Raw genomic sequence first — 17,614 nt, 5'->3', positions numbered from 1 at the left:
TTGCTTCTCCTGTCTTTCAGTGATCTAGTCCTTTGATTTCTGAACAGAAAAGGGTACATGCATAGTGTCTTAAGAAAAATGTGCTGTACCCCTATGCTTGACATTAATTTAGTTTCTTAAACAAGTTGAAAATCGTAATATCTTTTGGTTAAACCTGGTTAATCTATGGGATAATGGTACTCAGGGTGACCATTTGGATTTGCACTAAAAACAGGCATTTGACACAGTTGAATGGTGATGAGACAGAAGTCTAGTTGGAAAACAGTGGCCATTATTTATATGTAATCATGTTTAATGGATAGTACTCTAGTTTCGTCTTGCCGGTAGGGCAGACCACTATCTGTCTACCACAAACCTTACAGATGGGGGAATTCAGATGTTGGCTGGACTGGGGGGAGAGGGTAGGGTCAGTTTCCTTTAACTGCCAGCCTTGCCTAATCTGCTGTTAATTGGAGTGGTATCGAAAAGAAATTCAGATAATGACTATCTTTGAGCTAAGCAATTTATTTCTCTTCCCTGTTGTTCCCTTCCCCACCCCTTCTAAGAATTGTTCTCTCCACCACTCCACAGTTTAGTTTGGTTTCTTTGCACAGTATTTCCATTCAGCGCTTGCACAGAGCTTTTCCCTTATGGCTCAGGTGGGAGTGGAGACTGAAATGGAGGTTTGCATCAATGCATGCCATGTTTACTGTTCCTCATGCACTGCTGGGAAAAGGCGGTGTGCAGACGTAGCACTTACTATCTTCAGTGTTCTTCTCTTCACCCAAATTAGTCTTTACTACATCAGATTGGGAGTGTCCACTGGTCAGATTTTCAAAGGCATTTAGGTGCCTAAAGATGCAGACTGAAGCTTAGTGGGGTTTTCAAAAGCATCTGCTTCCCATTGTGGGAGTTATGTGCCTAGGAGTTTTTCAAAACTCCACCTGGGCACCTAAATACGTTTTGAAAATCGGTCCCCAAGACTCCATAGCATAGGAGAGTACATAATTAATAGGCCTTCATAGTTGGATGCCAGCAGGGGAGAAGAGAGGGGAATGGGGAATGGCAGGTAACAAGCCTTCTTCGAGTGCTTGCTCACGTCCATTCCACTATAGGTGAGTGCATGCCTCTGTGCACGGTTACCTGGAACTTTTTTCCCCTTAGCAAATCGCGTAGGGCTGGCTCTGTCACCCCTTGGAGCCCCACGCACATGCGGCGGTATATGAGGCGCTGCCAGCCCTACACCCCCTCAGTTCTTTCTTTCCGCCCGTGACAGTTGCTGGAACTAGCTTTATTCTTGGCAAGTACTATTGTTTGATATTCCAAATTAATTTTAAGTTAGTTAAGTGGTATTAAGAGTAGTTAGAGATAAGGTAAGTCCCTGTGGGGACTTAGAGCGGCTGGGCCATGCCCCGGTTGACAGGATTCAAGCCGTGTGCCTCCTGCGGGAAGGCCTTCCTGCTCAGTGACCCCCATGACCTCTGCCTTAAGTGCTTGGGGGAAGCTCACAGGAAAGAGAAGTGTAAGATCTGCAGGGCTTTTAAACTGAGGACTCAAAAGGACCAAGAGATCTGGTTGAAAGCCCTGTTGATTGAGGCAGCGCTCCGCCCGGCGTCCGAGCCGGCCTGCTACACCTTGGCACCAAGCCTGACCTTGGTACAGATCACACCGCTGGCACTGGCTTCGACTTGGCACCGTGCAACATCGCCGGCACTGAAGAGGAAGAAGCAGCGTGTGGATCGTGGACACTCCCCTGTGCCATTGGTACAGGTAGGGTTGATTACGGAGGTGCACCAGACCTGACCCGGCGAGTCTTCTCCAGTGTCTGCATCTCCAGTCAGGGAGCCTCCCCCAACTCCTGGACATGGGAGAGTGCTCCTGCCGATGCCATTGACACCAGAGGCTTTTCAGGCGGCAAGAGCCTTGTTGGCCTTGCCTTCGCCACCTCCGCCCCTCCTCCCCCCCCCCCGCCGAGGGAGAAGGCCGGTGTCATGGGGGAAACCCGCATTGGGTCCCCCTGAATGGCAGTGGAGATCCCTGGTATAGGGAGGAAGATCTCCCACCAGATGGTCCCCGAGGGTAGAGCAGAACCGCTCCCCCAGTAGTTGCTCCAGGTCAGTGTTGTCGAGCCGACCTGCTCCGACACAGGACGTGGAGTCCCCCTCTCGGTGCCGACGTCAATCCCCGGCACTGGAGGCAGCGCATGCCAGGAGACTGCACCGGTCAAGGTCTGCCAGGCGGTGCTTGGACAGCTCCCGTTCCAGATCCCCAGCACTGAGGAGTTTGTCCGTACCTGGACAGTGCAGAACCTGGTCACCATTGGAGGACCCGGCACCGCACAGTCCACAGCACGGAACCAGGTCGCTGGAGTCAGGCTCGGCACCGAGGAGCTCGGAGCAGCGCCGACCCCGGTCACTGAAGGTGTTGACAGGGCCGCAGGGCAAGCGGCAGTGGAAATCATTGGTACCAAGATGATGCTCCGGTACCTCTAGCTCTTCAGAGCGTGCCTCCGTTCATCGGCACCGCTTGCGGTGACAGAGATAGTCCTCATTGTCCTCCAGGTCAGAGGCATCGAGAGGGCAGTCCCTGGCACGGAAGAGTGCCCGGGACTGAGAACATACATGGCACCGCCGGTCCAGAGCCTCTGACTATGAGGATGGCTTGAGGTCTCCCGGGGGGACAGTCGTCAGGAGAGCTGACACCCCCAGAAAGCGTCACTGCCTGTGGCGCAGTCAGCCCTGGGTTGGCCCCAGGGACAAGGGCCGCAACAATGCCCTTATTGGGCCCCATGGGGTATCGAGGTCCAGCCAGGGACCCAATCCATTATGTCACCAGGGATGCAGTCCGTGCCTCTGGCACAGGAGAAGGCCCATAGACACCACTCCTAGGACGAGGAGTTGGGCCCCATGGAGGGACCCTCAACGGGTGCAACCCGTCGCCAGGAGGGGGCACACCCGCAGGACGCACCTCATCAGTCTTCTTTCTCCTCACCTGACGAGGCAGTCTCCTGGGACCACTCGGCGCCACTGGAGAATTTCAGGGTGCACAGGGAGCTGTGTAAGAGGGTGGCCTCCAACTTGGGGCTGGAGGTAGCCTCTTTAATGTGCTGGCTGTGGCCACCGCAGTGAAAGTGGCCTTCCCAGTCCACGAAAGGGTCCTTAAGATTGTAAAGGCCCTGTGGCAAACCCCTTCCTCGGTTACCCCAACGTCAAAGGTGGCCGAGAAAAAGTATTATGTCCCGGCCGAAGGGTTTGAGTATTTATTCACTCACCCTGCCCCGGGAACCCTGGTAATAGATATGGCTAACCAGCAAGACAGGCAAGGTCAGCCAGGGTCCACTCCCAAAAGCAAGGACAATAAGAAGCTGGACTTGTTTGGGAGACAGGTCTATTCCACAGCAAGCCTGCAGTTCAGGATTGCCAACCATCAGGCCCTCCTGGGCAGATATAATTTCAAGTCCCTCAGATGGTTTGCTGAGGCCCTGTCCCAGGACCAGACTGCAGACTTTAGCACCGTCGTGGAGGAAGGAACCACGGTTGCTAAGGCAGCACTCCAGATGTCGTGTGATGCTGCGGAGTTGGCGGGCAGGGTCATAGCCTCTGCCATCTGTATGAGAAGGTGCTTGTGGCTGCAATCCTCGGGCCTGTCCCAGGAGGTGCAGCAGTCTGTTCAGGACCTCCCCTTCAATGGGTCGGCCCTATTCTCTGACCAGACGGATGCAAAGTTGCACGATCTGAAGGACTCAAGGGCCATGCTTAGCTTCCTGGCCTTGGTGTATATATGCCGAGCAGATACCCATTTGATCGGGTGCTCACAGTTTCCCCGCCCGTCTTAGCCTCCCTAAACTGGTGGTGGACTCCCAGGGCAGTGATGAAGGGTGTTCCGTTCAGGGAACTGGTCCCGTCAGTCACCCTAATTTCTGATGCGTGGGGATGTAGGATGGGGAGCCCATATCAGTGCCGATCTAGGCACTCGGGCTCTGGTCAGGGGAGGAGAGGCACCTGCACATCGACATGAAGGAGCTGAGGGCCATTCGCCTAGCGTGCAAGGTGTTCCTCCAATTCCTGACTGGCAGAATGGTGTAGGTGCTGACTGACAACACTGCAGCCATGTTTTACATAAACAGGCAGGGGGGAACGCGCACCTCAGCCCTCTGCGAGGAAGCTATCCGTCTGTGCTGAGGCATGATTTCCATTGACTGCCCCTCACCTTCCGGAAGTGAGGAACGACTAGGCGGATCGCCTCAGCAGGTCGTTTCTACCCTTCCACGACTGGTCGTTGCACCCAGAGGTGGTGGCTATGATCTTCCAGAAGTGGGGTGTTCCCCAACTGGACCTATTCACATCGGCCTGGACCGAGGTTCTGCTCGCTCTGGGATCGCAAGACTTGGTTGATTTCCGACGCGTTCCTCATGGACTGGAGGGGGACCCTCATGTATGCATTTCCACCCATTCCACTCTTGCCCAAGGTACTGCTGAAAACAGAGGGACAGGGCGAACGTTCTACTCATTGCTCCAGCCTGGCCGAGACAGCACTGGTTCAGCATGCTGCTGTACCTTTCGATCGCCCCACCCATGGAGCTCCTGAGGCGGCACAACCTATCCCAGGACCATGGTCGCCTGTTGCACCCGGACCTGGACTCCCTGCATCTCACAGCCTGGAGGCTCTGTGGCTGACGGAGGGAGAGAGAGCCTGCTCGGTGCAGGTCCAGCAAGTCCTGCTTGGCAGCAGGAAACCTTCCACACAGGTCGTGCATTGGGCTAAGTGGAGGCGGTTTACCTGTTGGGTGGAGTCCCAGGGTATTCCGCCCAGCCTTTCGCCTCTGCAGGCGATCCTGGAGTACCTGCTCCAGCTAAAGCTCCAGGATATGGCGCTGGCCTCACTGACGGTTTGCTTGGCGGCCATTTCGGCCTTCTATCAGCCACTAGAGGGGAGATCGCTGTTCTCCCATCCCATGTCGGTCAGGTACCTCAAGAGGGGGGAGTGGTTTTATCCACTGGTCCGTGACCCGGTTCCTCCCTGGGATCTCAACCTGGTCCTCTTGAGACTCACTGGGCCCCCCTTCGAACCCATGGCTTCATGCCCTCTGCTCCTGCTTTCATGGAAGGTAGCGTTCCTGGTGGCCATTACCTCAGCTAGGAGGGTCTCCAAGATTAGGGCCTTGACCTCGGAGCCCCCTTACACAGTATTCTATAAGGACAAGGTTCAGCTGTGGCCGCATCTGGCCTTCCTACCCAAGGTGGCTTCCCAATTTCATTGTAACCAAAATATTTTTCTCCACGTGTTTTTTCTCAAACCTCACAGTTCGGAGGAGGAGAAGAAATGGCACTCGCTGGACGTGAGATGAGCCCTAGCCTTCTATATGGAGCGTACAAACCCGTTCCGGAAATCATTGCAGTGACTGATCAGGTGAAAGGTTCACGTGCCTCCACCCAGTGCATCTCCTTGTGGATTACATCATGCATCAAGTTCTGCTACGAGCAGGCGAAAGTGCTGCTCCTGGGAACCATCAGAGCGCACTCACCCAGAGCTCAAGGGGTGAGCCTTCCTCATCTACAGCCTTCCTGGAGAGAATGCCCATGCAGGACATCTGCAAAGCTGCCACCTGGTCGTCGGTGCATACCTTCACGTCCCACTACCCCATCGTCCAGTAGGCAAGAGAGGATGCGGGATTCAGCAGAGCGGTGCTGAGGGGCAGCTCATCGGTAACTCCGACCCACCTCCAAAGGTATTGCTTGTTAGTCACTTATAGTGGAATGGACACGAGCATGCACTTGAAGAAGAAAACAAGGTTACTTCCTAGTAACTGCTGTTCTTCGAGATGTGTTGCTCATGTCCATTCCACAACCCACCCCCCATCCCCGCTGCCGGAGTTGGCAGAAAGAAGGGACTGAGGGGGCGTAGGGCCGGCAGCGCCTCATATACTGCGGTATGTGTGCGGGGCTCCAGGGGGTGCCGGAGCCGCTCCTACGGGATCAGCTAAGGGGAAAAAAGTTCCAGAAACTCTGCACTCACCTATAGTGGAATGGACATGAGCAACACATCTCGAAGAACATCAGTTACTGGTAAGTAACCTTGTTTTTCAGATTACAATTTAAAGCTAAAAATATATGTATAAAAACACATTCATTCCATATATCAGTGAGCTGGAATCTGAGTGAGACTTGACTGTAAATGTGAACCAGCTGGGGAGCTTAGGGTGCAAGACCAGCTTCTCTGTGTTTAGTTTATTTTTAAAAAAATGCATGGTTGTATTTGTGACCTCGTTTTAAAAAAAAAAAAAAAAAAGAGGATAAAAAGATCTCATTACCCTTCTGCTGTCATCACTATTTAGGTGCAGCAGCCTCAACATATTGGCTGCTAGTGTACCCATGAATAGAGATTTGGTGAAAAACTCACCTCTTTCATGTCGTGTATACAAGTCCATTCACCCCGGTATATAAGTGGATGAAGGGACCTTCACTGGGATCAGATTTGATACCACCTGCTTCCTCCAGCTTAAAGGTCAACTTGAATACTTGCATGCCTCTGGATGTTACTTTCTGTTCTGTCTGATCCTACCCGTCAAAGTAACTGGTGCTATCAGTGATCCCACTGAGGGCTTGTTTACCTTACAGTGCTGCAGTGGCGCAGCTGCAGTGCTTTATGAAGATGCTACCTATGCCGATGAGAGATCTTTTCTTGTCAGCGTAGGTACTTGACCTCCCCAAGGGGTAATAGCTATGTCAATGGAAGAAGCCCTCAGATAGACATAGTGATGTCCACGCTGGGGGTTAGGTCAGTATAACTAGGTCACCCAGTGGTGGAAATCCACACCCATGAGTGATACAATTACAGCAACATAAGCTTGAAGTGTAGACCAAGCTTGAGCGTGTGAAGGCACCTCATTGATTGCCTCTCCCACTAGAGAAAATAAGCATCTGCTACCTCCATGCATCCTTCTCTAAGATGAAACTGAAAAGTACACTGTTGCTTTCTGGCAAGGAAAATAATTGTGAATCATCTTCAAGTATAGAAGAGTAGCAGTGTTTTCCTACTTCTTAATCTATTTGTTTTTGATGATCACTGAAGGTTACAGTAGTGGAATGCATGGTCAGGCCTAAGAAGTGCTCTCACTTGAAGTACGTAGAAGTGTTCTACCTGTTTTGTCTAGATATATGTATGTAGTGACCAATCAGACTCTTGTGTGGTCCTTTGTGACCCATCTCCTTACCACCATCTCACGCAAAAGAGATGATGTATTTGAAAAGAGTGAGGCTTTTGACTTACAGGTTGACAGTGTCTTCCTCTTAATATTTTTCCTGTACAATGGACTGTACCAAATTTTTCTCTAGATTGAGAAAATCTTTGCTGTGTATTTGTTTTTTTGCTAATATAAAGTGGAAAACATTCTTGTGAAAGGAGCAAGAAAATTATCTAGCTATCCTTAATTGGAAAAATGTTTAATTTTGCTGTCTTTTATTTACCCCAAATTGAGTTATACATTTGAATCCTGTCTTGGCTTTTGAACTCTTCAACAGTGCTTTAAAGAAGAGGATCCATTGTGTTTAGGCACTTCTAGTTCTGTAACTTGTAAAAAGTCTTGCAGCAAATCATGTCTTTTGAAGCGTTAACTGTAGGAAGCCTTTTGTTTGCAGTAACCTGCATCAAAGTAAAGCTGAAACATCTGTAAGAGGAGTTGCTGGTGTACTTTTTTTTTTTTTTTTTTTAAATAATTTGAAGTTTAGACAAGTGTCATGAAATCTAGTTGGCTTTGTTCAGTTTTTTAACTTTATTTCTGACCATACAAAAAACATAGGCATTTGTTTTAGGTGAGTGAGTTCCATAGAGTAGAATCTATATTAGCTTATATCAATGCAAAAAGTGCATCACTTGTATTAGTCCCAAATATTGCATGTTTTTCTGGTTTGTTCTTTTTTGGATATTTATCTCCTATTCTGGATCATAATCATTGCTTTCCTGCTATAAAATGTACATGTTGCTGAAGAGTGCAAAAACATAAGCACCTGTAACCAGATAGAGGGAGGAGGGAGACCTACATACAACTCATTTGGCCACCGGTTATCCACTTTATCTCCAGCTTGGTAGCAAGATGTATAATTTCCAAGTATTTAATGTCATGTTTGTTCTTGATCTCCAGTGAAAACAGAGAAGAGTTTGAATTAGGGCCCTGACAGCACTACTCTCTGAGTTGCAGAGCAAGCATGTGACACCCCATCGCTACCTGATTGGGAGGGGCAGGGCGTAGCAGAAACATTAGACTGCCAGTGGGGGTTAGACAAGCAGCCACCCAGGGACTGGCTGCACCCTGCAGCCCGCCCAGTCGTCTGCCCCCTTCTGGGTGGGCCCTGCGCTGCGGAGCGGGCACAACTCTGACTTGCAAAAGGTCAAACAGGCTGAAGCTGGTCCATTGAAAGCATCTGGTGGTCTGGATTTGGCCTGTGGTCTGCTTATTGACTCTCTTCTATAAGTTAAACACTATTTTGCTACTAGAACCCAGTGGGGATGTAGTGTCTTTGTCTATAAAGTTTAATTTTTTGGTCAATCTTCATATAATCGTGGGATCTGAATTCCATCTGTAGTCTGATTCAGTCTTCTGTACTTCATTATGGGATGAGCTGTCCAATTTTTCTTAGAAATTTCTTAGGGAAATTTCTTAAGGAAATGTTAGTAATTTTTTTTCTGCCTAGGTTGTTTAAAAATAAGGAATTACTGTACTTCATTCTGCCTTTTGAATTGGCTAATTTTTAAAATTTGTAATGCAGGGTGGTATTACAGGAGACACCTATTTTCACTGGATGTTTTTCCAGTGTGAGTAGCACTAAAAAGGAAAGTTAGGCAGGGGAGGTTAGACTATTAAAATAAACTAGAATGGTTTCTAGTTCCTTGAAAGGTAGGTGATATTAACTTAATACTCAAATTTCATAATTTTCATAAAATCTCAGTACAGGAATGTGTACGATGCTGCATATTGTGGTTATTGATCTTTTCAGTTGCTTTTTAGTTTCTTTCAAGAACTAATAGACACTGAATACACCATTTATATGTTTAATCTTTCTCTCAACAAATAAAACCAGTAAGGAAGGATTGTGGTATTCCAGGAGATATGGTCTTTCTCAAATATCTTGGCTTTGTATACTCACCACTGACACTGCCTAATATGCTTGTACATGTACAAATGGTGATACCTGATCATTTTGTCCTTCAGCATTTCATTGAAACTATTTAAGGGCTGGTCTACACTAGAGACGTTTTTTCATAAAAGTAAGCTTTTGCCAACAAAACAGTGGGAGGTGTACACATTCAAATGGTCCTCCCATTGATATAACTCCCTTGATATGCCAACATCATAAAATCACTTCAATGACAGATGTAGTGCTTATGTTGGCATAGATAGGGCAACGCAAAGTCAATGTAGACACTGTGTTCCCTTACCTCAGTAGTTAGCTGTCATTCTTGTCAATTTCAGGGCTCTGCTGGAGCTCTGGAAATTTGACAAGAAAACTAGCTGGCAGCGGGGCGAAAAGCCCTGGGGCAACTGGATCCCCCCTGGGAACCAGGCAGCCTTGTCAATTTTTTTGGTGACCACTTCTCTTATTTAGCAGAAATGGGCAGTGGCTGGAATAATGGAAGGCTGTAAATTCAGGGCCACATCCTCATGTTTTGATGACTAATTCACATTCCCATGTTAGCAATAGCAAGGATCTGGGAGTGCTTTGAAGGCGGTGAGTATAATCACCCACAAAATGATCATTTTGATTCCTTCCTTGGTGGATTTATTGATGTATTCAAATGGACAAGGTGTTTCTATCTGGCACCAGAGTGGTGAAAATCTGGGATCATATTTCAGCCTCGTGTACAGAGTAGATTTTTGCATGACAGTCTTCCCATATTCTGGGTGTTATAATTGTTGCTTGGACTATTTTCATGTGTATAGTCTCACAGTACTGTTCAATCGTTTTGTTTCTAATCTGGAAGTCTTTACAAGGCTACTCTATCTGTCTCTTCTGAGGAGGGATAGTGAAAACTTGGGAGTGGTGAAGAGCAACAGCTTGAACAAAAGGGTTCCCTCACAAGCCTCTCCCCCCTTACCATAAACACACCCTGGACAGTAATAACATGCTATCCTGCAAAGCTGAGAAACTTGTTGGAACACCAGTGTGCTCCAAGGATGCGTGGTTCGTAAAGGGGAGATTTTAGTCAACAGAATCTCACTCTCCTGTCCTTGCGCAGAGTCATAATTCAGTTTTGTTTAGGATTATATTGACCCAGTGAACATATTAGATTAACCTTGTTAACAGCTGTGTTTTACTCTAGCTTGTATTAAAATAAACTTGGCAACACAGAGACTTCTGCACAAAGTTACACAAATGCCTCCACAGCCAAAAAAAGACTTCAGTAAAGCAGTTGTCCTTCCCCAAAGTTCTTTGGTCTTAATTTAAATAATGCAGGGTTTTTCCTCAATTTCTGTGTGTATAAATCCTTCTCTAAAGAGGAAGGACATCACAGGTATGCTTTAAACATAAATTTGCTATTAAATTTAAATTCTGTAAGTTCAAGTCCTTTAACTGAAAACCAGTGGAATTCTGAGTAATTTAACAATTCCACTGGAAATAATTGTTTCAGTTCCAAAATAGTTTCTTCAAAGCCTTCAGAAAAGCTCTCTGTATCTGGAAATCCTGCTTATCTCAAGGGCTTTGGGTAATCTCAAGAACCATGGATAAGTGTTTACCTAATAAATACAAATTTTACTGTTCCTTTTCAGCAGTTTTTATAGGAAGGAAGTTTTCATTAATAAAGTAAGCTTACGGTATGGACAAGTACTTCTGGTATGGCAAATAATTTGATATGGTGCTGCTGTCTTTCAGTCAAGCTTGATGAGGAATTGGGATAAAAAAGTGCAAATATCCTGTTGAGATGTCTAGAATCCCTTAATTTTAAGAGCAGGCTATCACTTCACTCTAGTTCACTATTACAGTTCCTTATTACACTGTCACTGTGCATATGTACTTGTAAAAATGTATTTGGATTTATGCTGGCACTTTTTGATTGAAATATCAGTTACTTTAAATTATTCTCTTCTTTTTTCCTTTTGGATCCAGTTTTCTTTCCTCTTCCCTCTTCTTTGTTTTTGGCTTCTAATTTTTTTTAAAATAACCTAAAAAATGTTGGATTATGAAACCAATAATGCAGTCATAGAATTGTTATTGACACCTTGTCACTTTTCAGACTTTTGAAATCGAAAGTATCTTGTATCGAAGCTTATCTTTTTAAAATCAAGTTCTGGTCTAACCATTTAAATTAGCTGTTCTTCAGTGTTGTCTGATTATCCCAATTAAAATCTACCCTTCTATATTCTCACAACCGTCTTCTTTCTTCTAAAGGTGGTTTATACTTATCTCCCTGTCTTATTCTGTTGCCATCTTATTTCTGTGCTTTGCCACTTTAGCTAGCAACTGCCACCATGGCAACTCTTCCTTTGGCTGAGCAGATGGGACATAGAAAGCAATCAGTGTTGTTCTGAGAATCAGCTAGTGGGTTGAACTTGTTTCTAAAAAAAAGTTGAGACATTTGTTAAGAAGAAGGCACTCTAATATGAGGGTATTAAATCTCATAACTAGAGCTGTGTGTTTAGCCACTACATTCAGTTTGTGAACGAACTAATGTTAAATCACAAGATATTTACATCCATAAAAGGCAGGATTTCTCTGAAGAGTTTTGGCATGTCTACACTGCCCTGCAATTTGGGCTATGGGGGTGTGAATAGCAGTGCGTATCAAAGTGCTGCATTGTAACTCGCTTGTGTGAACACTGCAGCTGCGAACTAAAAGATTCCTATTTTTCATTAAGCTAATCATCTTGAAATGGAACTAATTGAAGCAAATTAAGAACTTTGCGCCTACAGCATCCACACGGGCAAGTTATGGTGCAGCACTTCAGTGCGCACACCTCGTAGTCCAAACTGCAGGGTAGTGTGTAAACTTTGATTGTCTGGTAGAATGGATGGTATCAACTTTCTTTTTGTCTTTAGGATGCGTCAGGATGAAACGCCACAGGCATCTAAGCACCAGTGACAGTTCAGACAATGAGAGTAAGTAGTATTCACTAATCTTCCTTTCGGCTATCACCACCTTGTGGTTTCCTCATGTGGTTGAGGGCAAACTGTTTTACCTCCTTATTTAAAAAAAAAAAAAAAAAATTATTTCCTTTCCTTTTTTGCTTTCTCTAGATTTCAGTATTTTGAATTCTGTTCTCAGAGAGATGAAATTACAAATCCTGATTAATTTTCAGGAAGAAAATTTGAGTCTTGTGCAGAATATGAACATAAATGTGTACCTCTTTCCTTTTCAGAGATGGAGAGTACAAAATTCCATAATGCAGGAGAGCACATTCTCTCAAGAGGAAAAGTGGATGTAGTCAGAAATATTTTTTTGAACCATGTGTTATCTGAGGCCCTAATTATGTAAGCTGATCCATGTGAATGGTCATCTATACCTGTGCAGAGCCTCAGTGGAAAAATTGTAGTTGTATGGGTGGAGAACTGGTGGGGTGGGGGGGGAGTAGCATATGGAGTTGGGGGATCTTAAAATGCTTCACGTAGGTTGTTTTTACAATCAGGTTAAGTGTGCCTAGAGATGAATGGGACATTCTTTTGACCATTTATATAAATGTCAGCTGGGCTCCACACGGGTGCAGGATTATACCCATGCAGATCAGCTTGCAGGATTGACATCTAAATGGAGAAGATATCTACCAAATGTTATGCCTTAACTTCCTTGACACACTTTTGGTTGGCTTGTATTTTTGTCTTTCCCTTCAAGATACCGAGATGTGGGGCTAGAATTCCTAAACCAAATTGTGTAAATTCTTCAGGGCAGTGACTGATCTGTTTTTATTAAGCACTGCATTCATCTATGACACTATATAAGTATTTACGAGTCACAAAAACATGATATTGCATCACATATTGACCCAATATCCCCTTGAAAACTACAGTGCAGTGACAGGATATTATGTGATGATTTTTGTGCTTCTCTGCACTTCAGTTTAACACCATCTTGATTCTCCAGTGTGTCTCAGTCCTCCTGTACTCTTGCTCCATCCAGTATTGGCTCCATTGGGTAGAAAGGGATGGGATCTGCATAATCGTGTCCTCTTACTCATACCTGGAGTGTTTCAGACAGGTCAGGGAGTACTCCTGTGATCACTGTTTCACTTATTTTTTCTGAAACTACACATACTGAGAAGAGGCTGTGATCAGACCTACAGATTTCATGAGAGTTTCTGTTCTGTACAGCTGGCCCAGATTCAAGTCGATAGTGCCTTGAAATTTATTGAGGAAATCCGTGAAGTTCAGTGGGTTACAACTAAACTCTAATTTTTCTTTAAATAGGTCCTTCCACTTCCTTTTCCTCTTGTTCCAAATACAGGAGCAAATCAAAAACTCCAGCAAATGAACAAAAGAAACCTGCTGAGGTGAGAACAATGGTTAAAGTTTAGATTGTGGTAATTGGATTATTTGGTGTGTATATTTTCTCTCTAAGCCTTGAACTATGGATGTGGGGGATGGGTGGGAGAGGGATCCTCCTGTTAACTATAAAATCTCTCACATTAAACTGTTTCCAGTCCACAAACTGAGGTTGTTTGAATTGTTGTATGGAAGTGGTGGTTGGGGTCCAAAATGATTGGTGGGGCTGAAAAGAACAAGGTGACCCATATCTCCTCTTCTTCCCTGAAGATTGATCCTACTTTGAAAGTGAAGTGCAGACACTTTGGTCAAAGGATGAGGGAATATTGAAGAGGGAAGTGGTTTATTTGTGGTATAAGGCTAGTTGGGAAAGGGCAGGGGTGCCCTCTTCAGAATGAAATACTGGGACATTTCAAAGGGCAGGATAGGAAAGAACTGTATTTATCCTTGGCCATTTCCTTACTGTTCTCTTAATTCCAGCCTCATTCTTTCAGATCTAGCTCTTAACTCTGCCATGTCCCCTTACTGTCTCATCCTTCCTACACACCTGCCACCAATTGATTCCACTCCCCTTTGCTTGACCATGTAACCTACTCCTTCCCCCCACTGGCTGAGAACCTCCCTAAGACCCGAGGTCCCTCCAGCTCATCTCTTACCTCAGGAACATCGAATGTCTGTGCCTTTGGGCTGAGTTCTCTTCCACTTTCTTAACCACTTCCCCAGGGTCAGCACATACCCCACCCCACTGTGCATAATCTACCTAACTTCTACAGGTCAGAAAATCCATCTCTAGACACAGAACTCTTCCCTCTCCTATCTGACACCCTCCATCTGGCTCAGAACTCTATTCCGTCACTCAAAACTCCAATTTCTACCAATGATTGGTGTGACCCGTCCGAGCCTAGGGTAGCCACCTGAAAATGCCAAGGTCAGGCTGTAAAAGGAGAGCAGATTCTCCCAACATTGGTGGGTGACACAGAAGTCAGACTTCCGACCCAGCCACAAACAATGCTTCTGATTCCCCACACTGGTTATCAAGAAGCCAAAATACAAATACACACAGCCCCCTTTACTGCATTTCAGTCTCCAGCTCCCAATCAGCCACTAGGTCCAGTAAAGAGACCAGTTATTCACAACTCTATATGCTCTTTACCAAAAAGGTTTCTTCTGACCCCAAAGGGTCAGCCACAGTACCAGATCAATATAAGTTTTAGATCTTACCCAAAATACCACGTTGCCAGCCAATCCTTTAGTAACTAAAACTAAAGGTTTATTATAAAAATAAATAAACTATAAGAGAAATGTTAAAGGATTAAATTAATCAGATACATACAAATGATTTGAAAGTTCATATAGGTTTCTAGAAGAATTGTGGAGTTTGCAGGCTTGTATAATCCCTCTGGTATACATCCTGTACCTGGATGGGTCTCAGTCCTTTGTTTCACAGCTTCAGTTCAGTTTTGTTGTAGATGAGTTGATCCAGAGGTAGGCTGGAGACGAAAGACAAAATGGATGTCATGCAGCTGCCTTTTATGTTCTTTGGCCTAGGCCATACTGCTTGTGGAATTTTACAGGAATAAAATGGAGTCCTCCAGAGTCACATTAGTAAGTCCTGGTGACTCATCAGGTATATCCCTGGCTTCTCCCCCTGGGCCCCTTGTACCTGTGGATTTCTTAATGGGCCATTAAGCAGGCTATTGCTGCAGCCATCCTGTCTGGGGTGTCGCCCAGACACAGCACAATTTGAAATACAGATATATCAAACATATCCATAACTTCCATTACACATATAACACATGAACATAAACATTATCATCTTACTTAGCACATTATAGCCTTTCTAACAGTACCTGACATGGCATGTCTCACATGAAGTATGATTCTGACGTATTGATATTAAATAACATAATAAATGCTGCCTCCCCGCCTTCCAAAAAAAAAAATTAAAAAAATCTAGCCAGCATGACAATTGGACCTAGAGAAATAAGAGCACATACGGGGAGCTCTGTTCTGCCTCTGTAGGAGTATTGACACCAGAGAAGCCTGTATTCCCTGGTCTGTGCCGTCTCCCTCTGTCACCACAGGTCTACATGCTGGGGGACCAGAGTCCATTGATTGCCAGAGACTATAGCAGCTTCAGGCACAGTAGCCAGCAAATGGTACTGCAGTATATCAATCATCCTACAAGTATTTACCATGACAGCTGTGGCAATATAGGTGAGGGTTTGCCTCTAATGGCCAGCTTGCCCCTGTTTGGAAGCATTGCTAAGTTTAACATTCTTTCTTAGTGGCTGAACTAAATGAATTATTGCTATGAGGAAAATATTTCTCTGTTCACTTGTTGCCAATCTTGTTTTCCCCTACCCCCCAAAAAAATCCCAAACAAACAAACCCCAAAATACCACACATGCTCATGTATGGCGGTGTGACTATTGATAGCTGAGGGAAGTGTGAACTGACAGTATAGGGAAAATGTTTTGATTCATTTGAATTTTTAAACCAGAGGTTCATTACTCAAGGTAATGGTCTAGGTTGTACAGAATGATAGGCTTTTTACGCACCCGTGATGGGAGTTGTATAAGTACCTAGTGTGTGTCCATCCAGGAAAACGTGCGGCAAACTTCCTCTGCACTTGCTGGTATGAATGAATGAATGACTACATGAATGAAATGCTGACTACATTTTGTGAATCTCCCAGTGTTTGCCTGTCCTTGAGAGAATTCAAGAACAGGTAGAAGTCCCTTAATTAAATGCTGCTTGCTTATTTAATGTATTTGGTTTGATGGGAAAGGGTGGGGGAGGTCTAGGTTGGATATTAGGAGAAAGTTTTTCACTAGAAGGGTGGTGAAGCACTGGAATGGGTTACCGAGGAGATGGTGAAATCTCCATCTTTAGAGTTTTTAAGATGTGGCTTGACAAGGCCCTGGCTGGGATGATTTAACTGAAGTTAGTTCTGCTTTGAGCAGGGGATTGGACTGGATGATCTCCTGAGGTCTCTTCTAACTCTAATATTCTGTGAAAGGGCAGTGTTTAAAATATGTATCCTGTTCTCCCCAAGCTAGTTTTTAGCAAGTGTTAATTGAAGTTTCCCACTATTAGTATATGTTTTAAAAGAGAAACCGAACAAGTGTCCTGAAGCATTGGTGAAGAAAAGGTATAGGTAGTGGCCTGTCATTTGCAGCTGCCAAGAAAGTTGAAAGTCTCCTTTTTGGTAAAATATTCCTTCATGAAATCACACTCGAACCTAAGCATATTATTATTATAGTTTTAACTACTGAAATCTTACTGAGGACCTGCTCTGTACTGTAATTCAGCATTCTTGCCAGAAGGCAAATATGAACTACAATGAATAAGTATATTAATGTCTGCCACTATTTTAAATATTCTGTAGCATCATTCCTTTATCCAGGCATGTTCTTCCCACCCAAACCCCCGTTTCCTTGTGCTGTGGCTGTCACGTATTTCCCTGCAGGGGGACTCTCGCTCACTTCCACCCGTCTTTATACTCATGCACATATGAACAACAATAAATATGAAGACTCATCAAATGTATAACTGTATGTAGTAGCTATTGGAAACTAAAATTAGGTTCATGTTGTCTCTCTTGCTTCACTTTCTTTTACACATTACATTTTCAGCCTCTTAACTGTGAATATGTATTTTTAGCGCCAAAACGTGCACTCATTCGTACTGGCTAACCAAGCCATGTTCCAAGTATGAACCTCCTCCTTTTTTAAATGAAGCTAGAGTGTAGTCTGATAAAAGAAACTGAGTGTTCCTGAACTTCATTAGCTCAACCATTCTAATAGTGCATGAAATCCTGTTTTACTGTTAATTATAATGTTTAAAGGGACACTTGCAGCTTGATGGATTTTTTTTTAAAAAAATCTCCACTTCAAAAATATAATTTTCTTGTAGTAATGTCCCAATTTTTAATTTTTTTAAACTTCTCTTACAGGAACGTTACCAAAGTGCTTGGGACCATCCTCCACCCTTTTCCCCTTTCTCTCTAGCGTGTGACTTTCAGTTGTCTCAGAGACTTTAAGTCCGGAAGGGACCATCATGATCACCCTACTCTGACCTGCACAACGCAGGCCACAGAACCTTGCCCACCCACTACTGTAATAGACCCATAACCTCTGGCTGAGTAACTAAAGTCCTCAAATC

General features: G+C 44.9%; 1 protein-coding gene across 6 annotated transcripts in view; it reads left to right on the top strand.

Moving 5' to 3' along the window:
- JADE3 (jade family PHD finger 3) overlaps positions 1–17,614 on the top strand; it is an 81,285-nt gene that overhangs the window by 28,831 nt on the left and 34,840 nt on the right. For all 6 annotated transcript variants that reach the window (XR_010922016.1, XM_067559953.1, XM_067559955.1 and 3 more), the window contains 2 exons: positions 12,011–12,070; positions 13,373–13,455. Coding sequence is in view for 5 of the 6 variants with exons in the window: in XM_067559956.1 (XP_067416057.1) it covers positions 12,011–12,070; positions 13,373–13,455 (143 nt within the window). In the remaining variant the exon portion in view is untranslated. The remainder of the gene's footprint in view (positions 1–12,010; positions 12,071–13,372; positions 13,456–17,614) is intronic.

Source organism: Emydura macquarii, unplaced genomic scaffold (genome assembly GCF_026122565.2).
Source record: "Emydura macquarii macquarii isolate MOO-44397 ecotype Brisbane River unplaced genomic scaffold, CSIRO-AGI_Emac_v2 contig_2207, whole genome shotgun sequence".
Taxonomy (NCBI): Eukaryota; Metazoa; Chordata; order Testudines; family Chelidae; genus Emydura; species Emydura macquarii.
The sequence above is the reverse complement of the archived record's forward strand: the minus strand, read 5'-3'. Positions and strand labels throughout refer to the sequence as shown.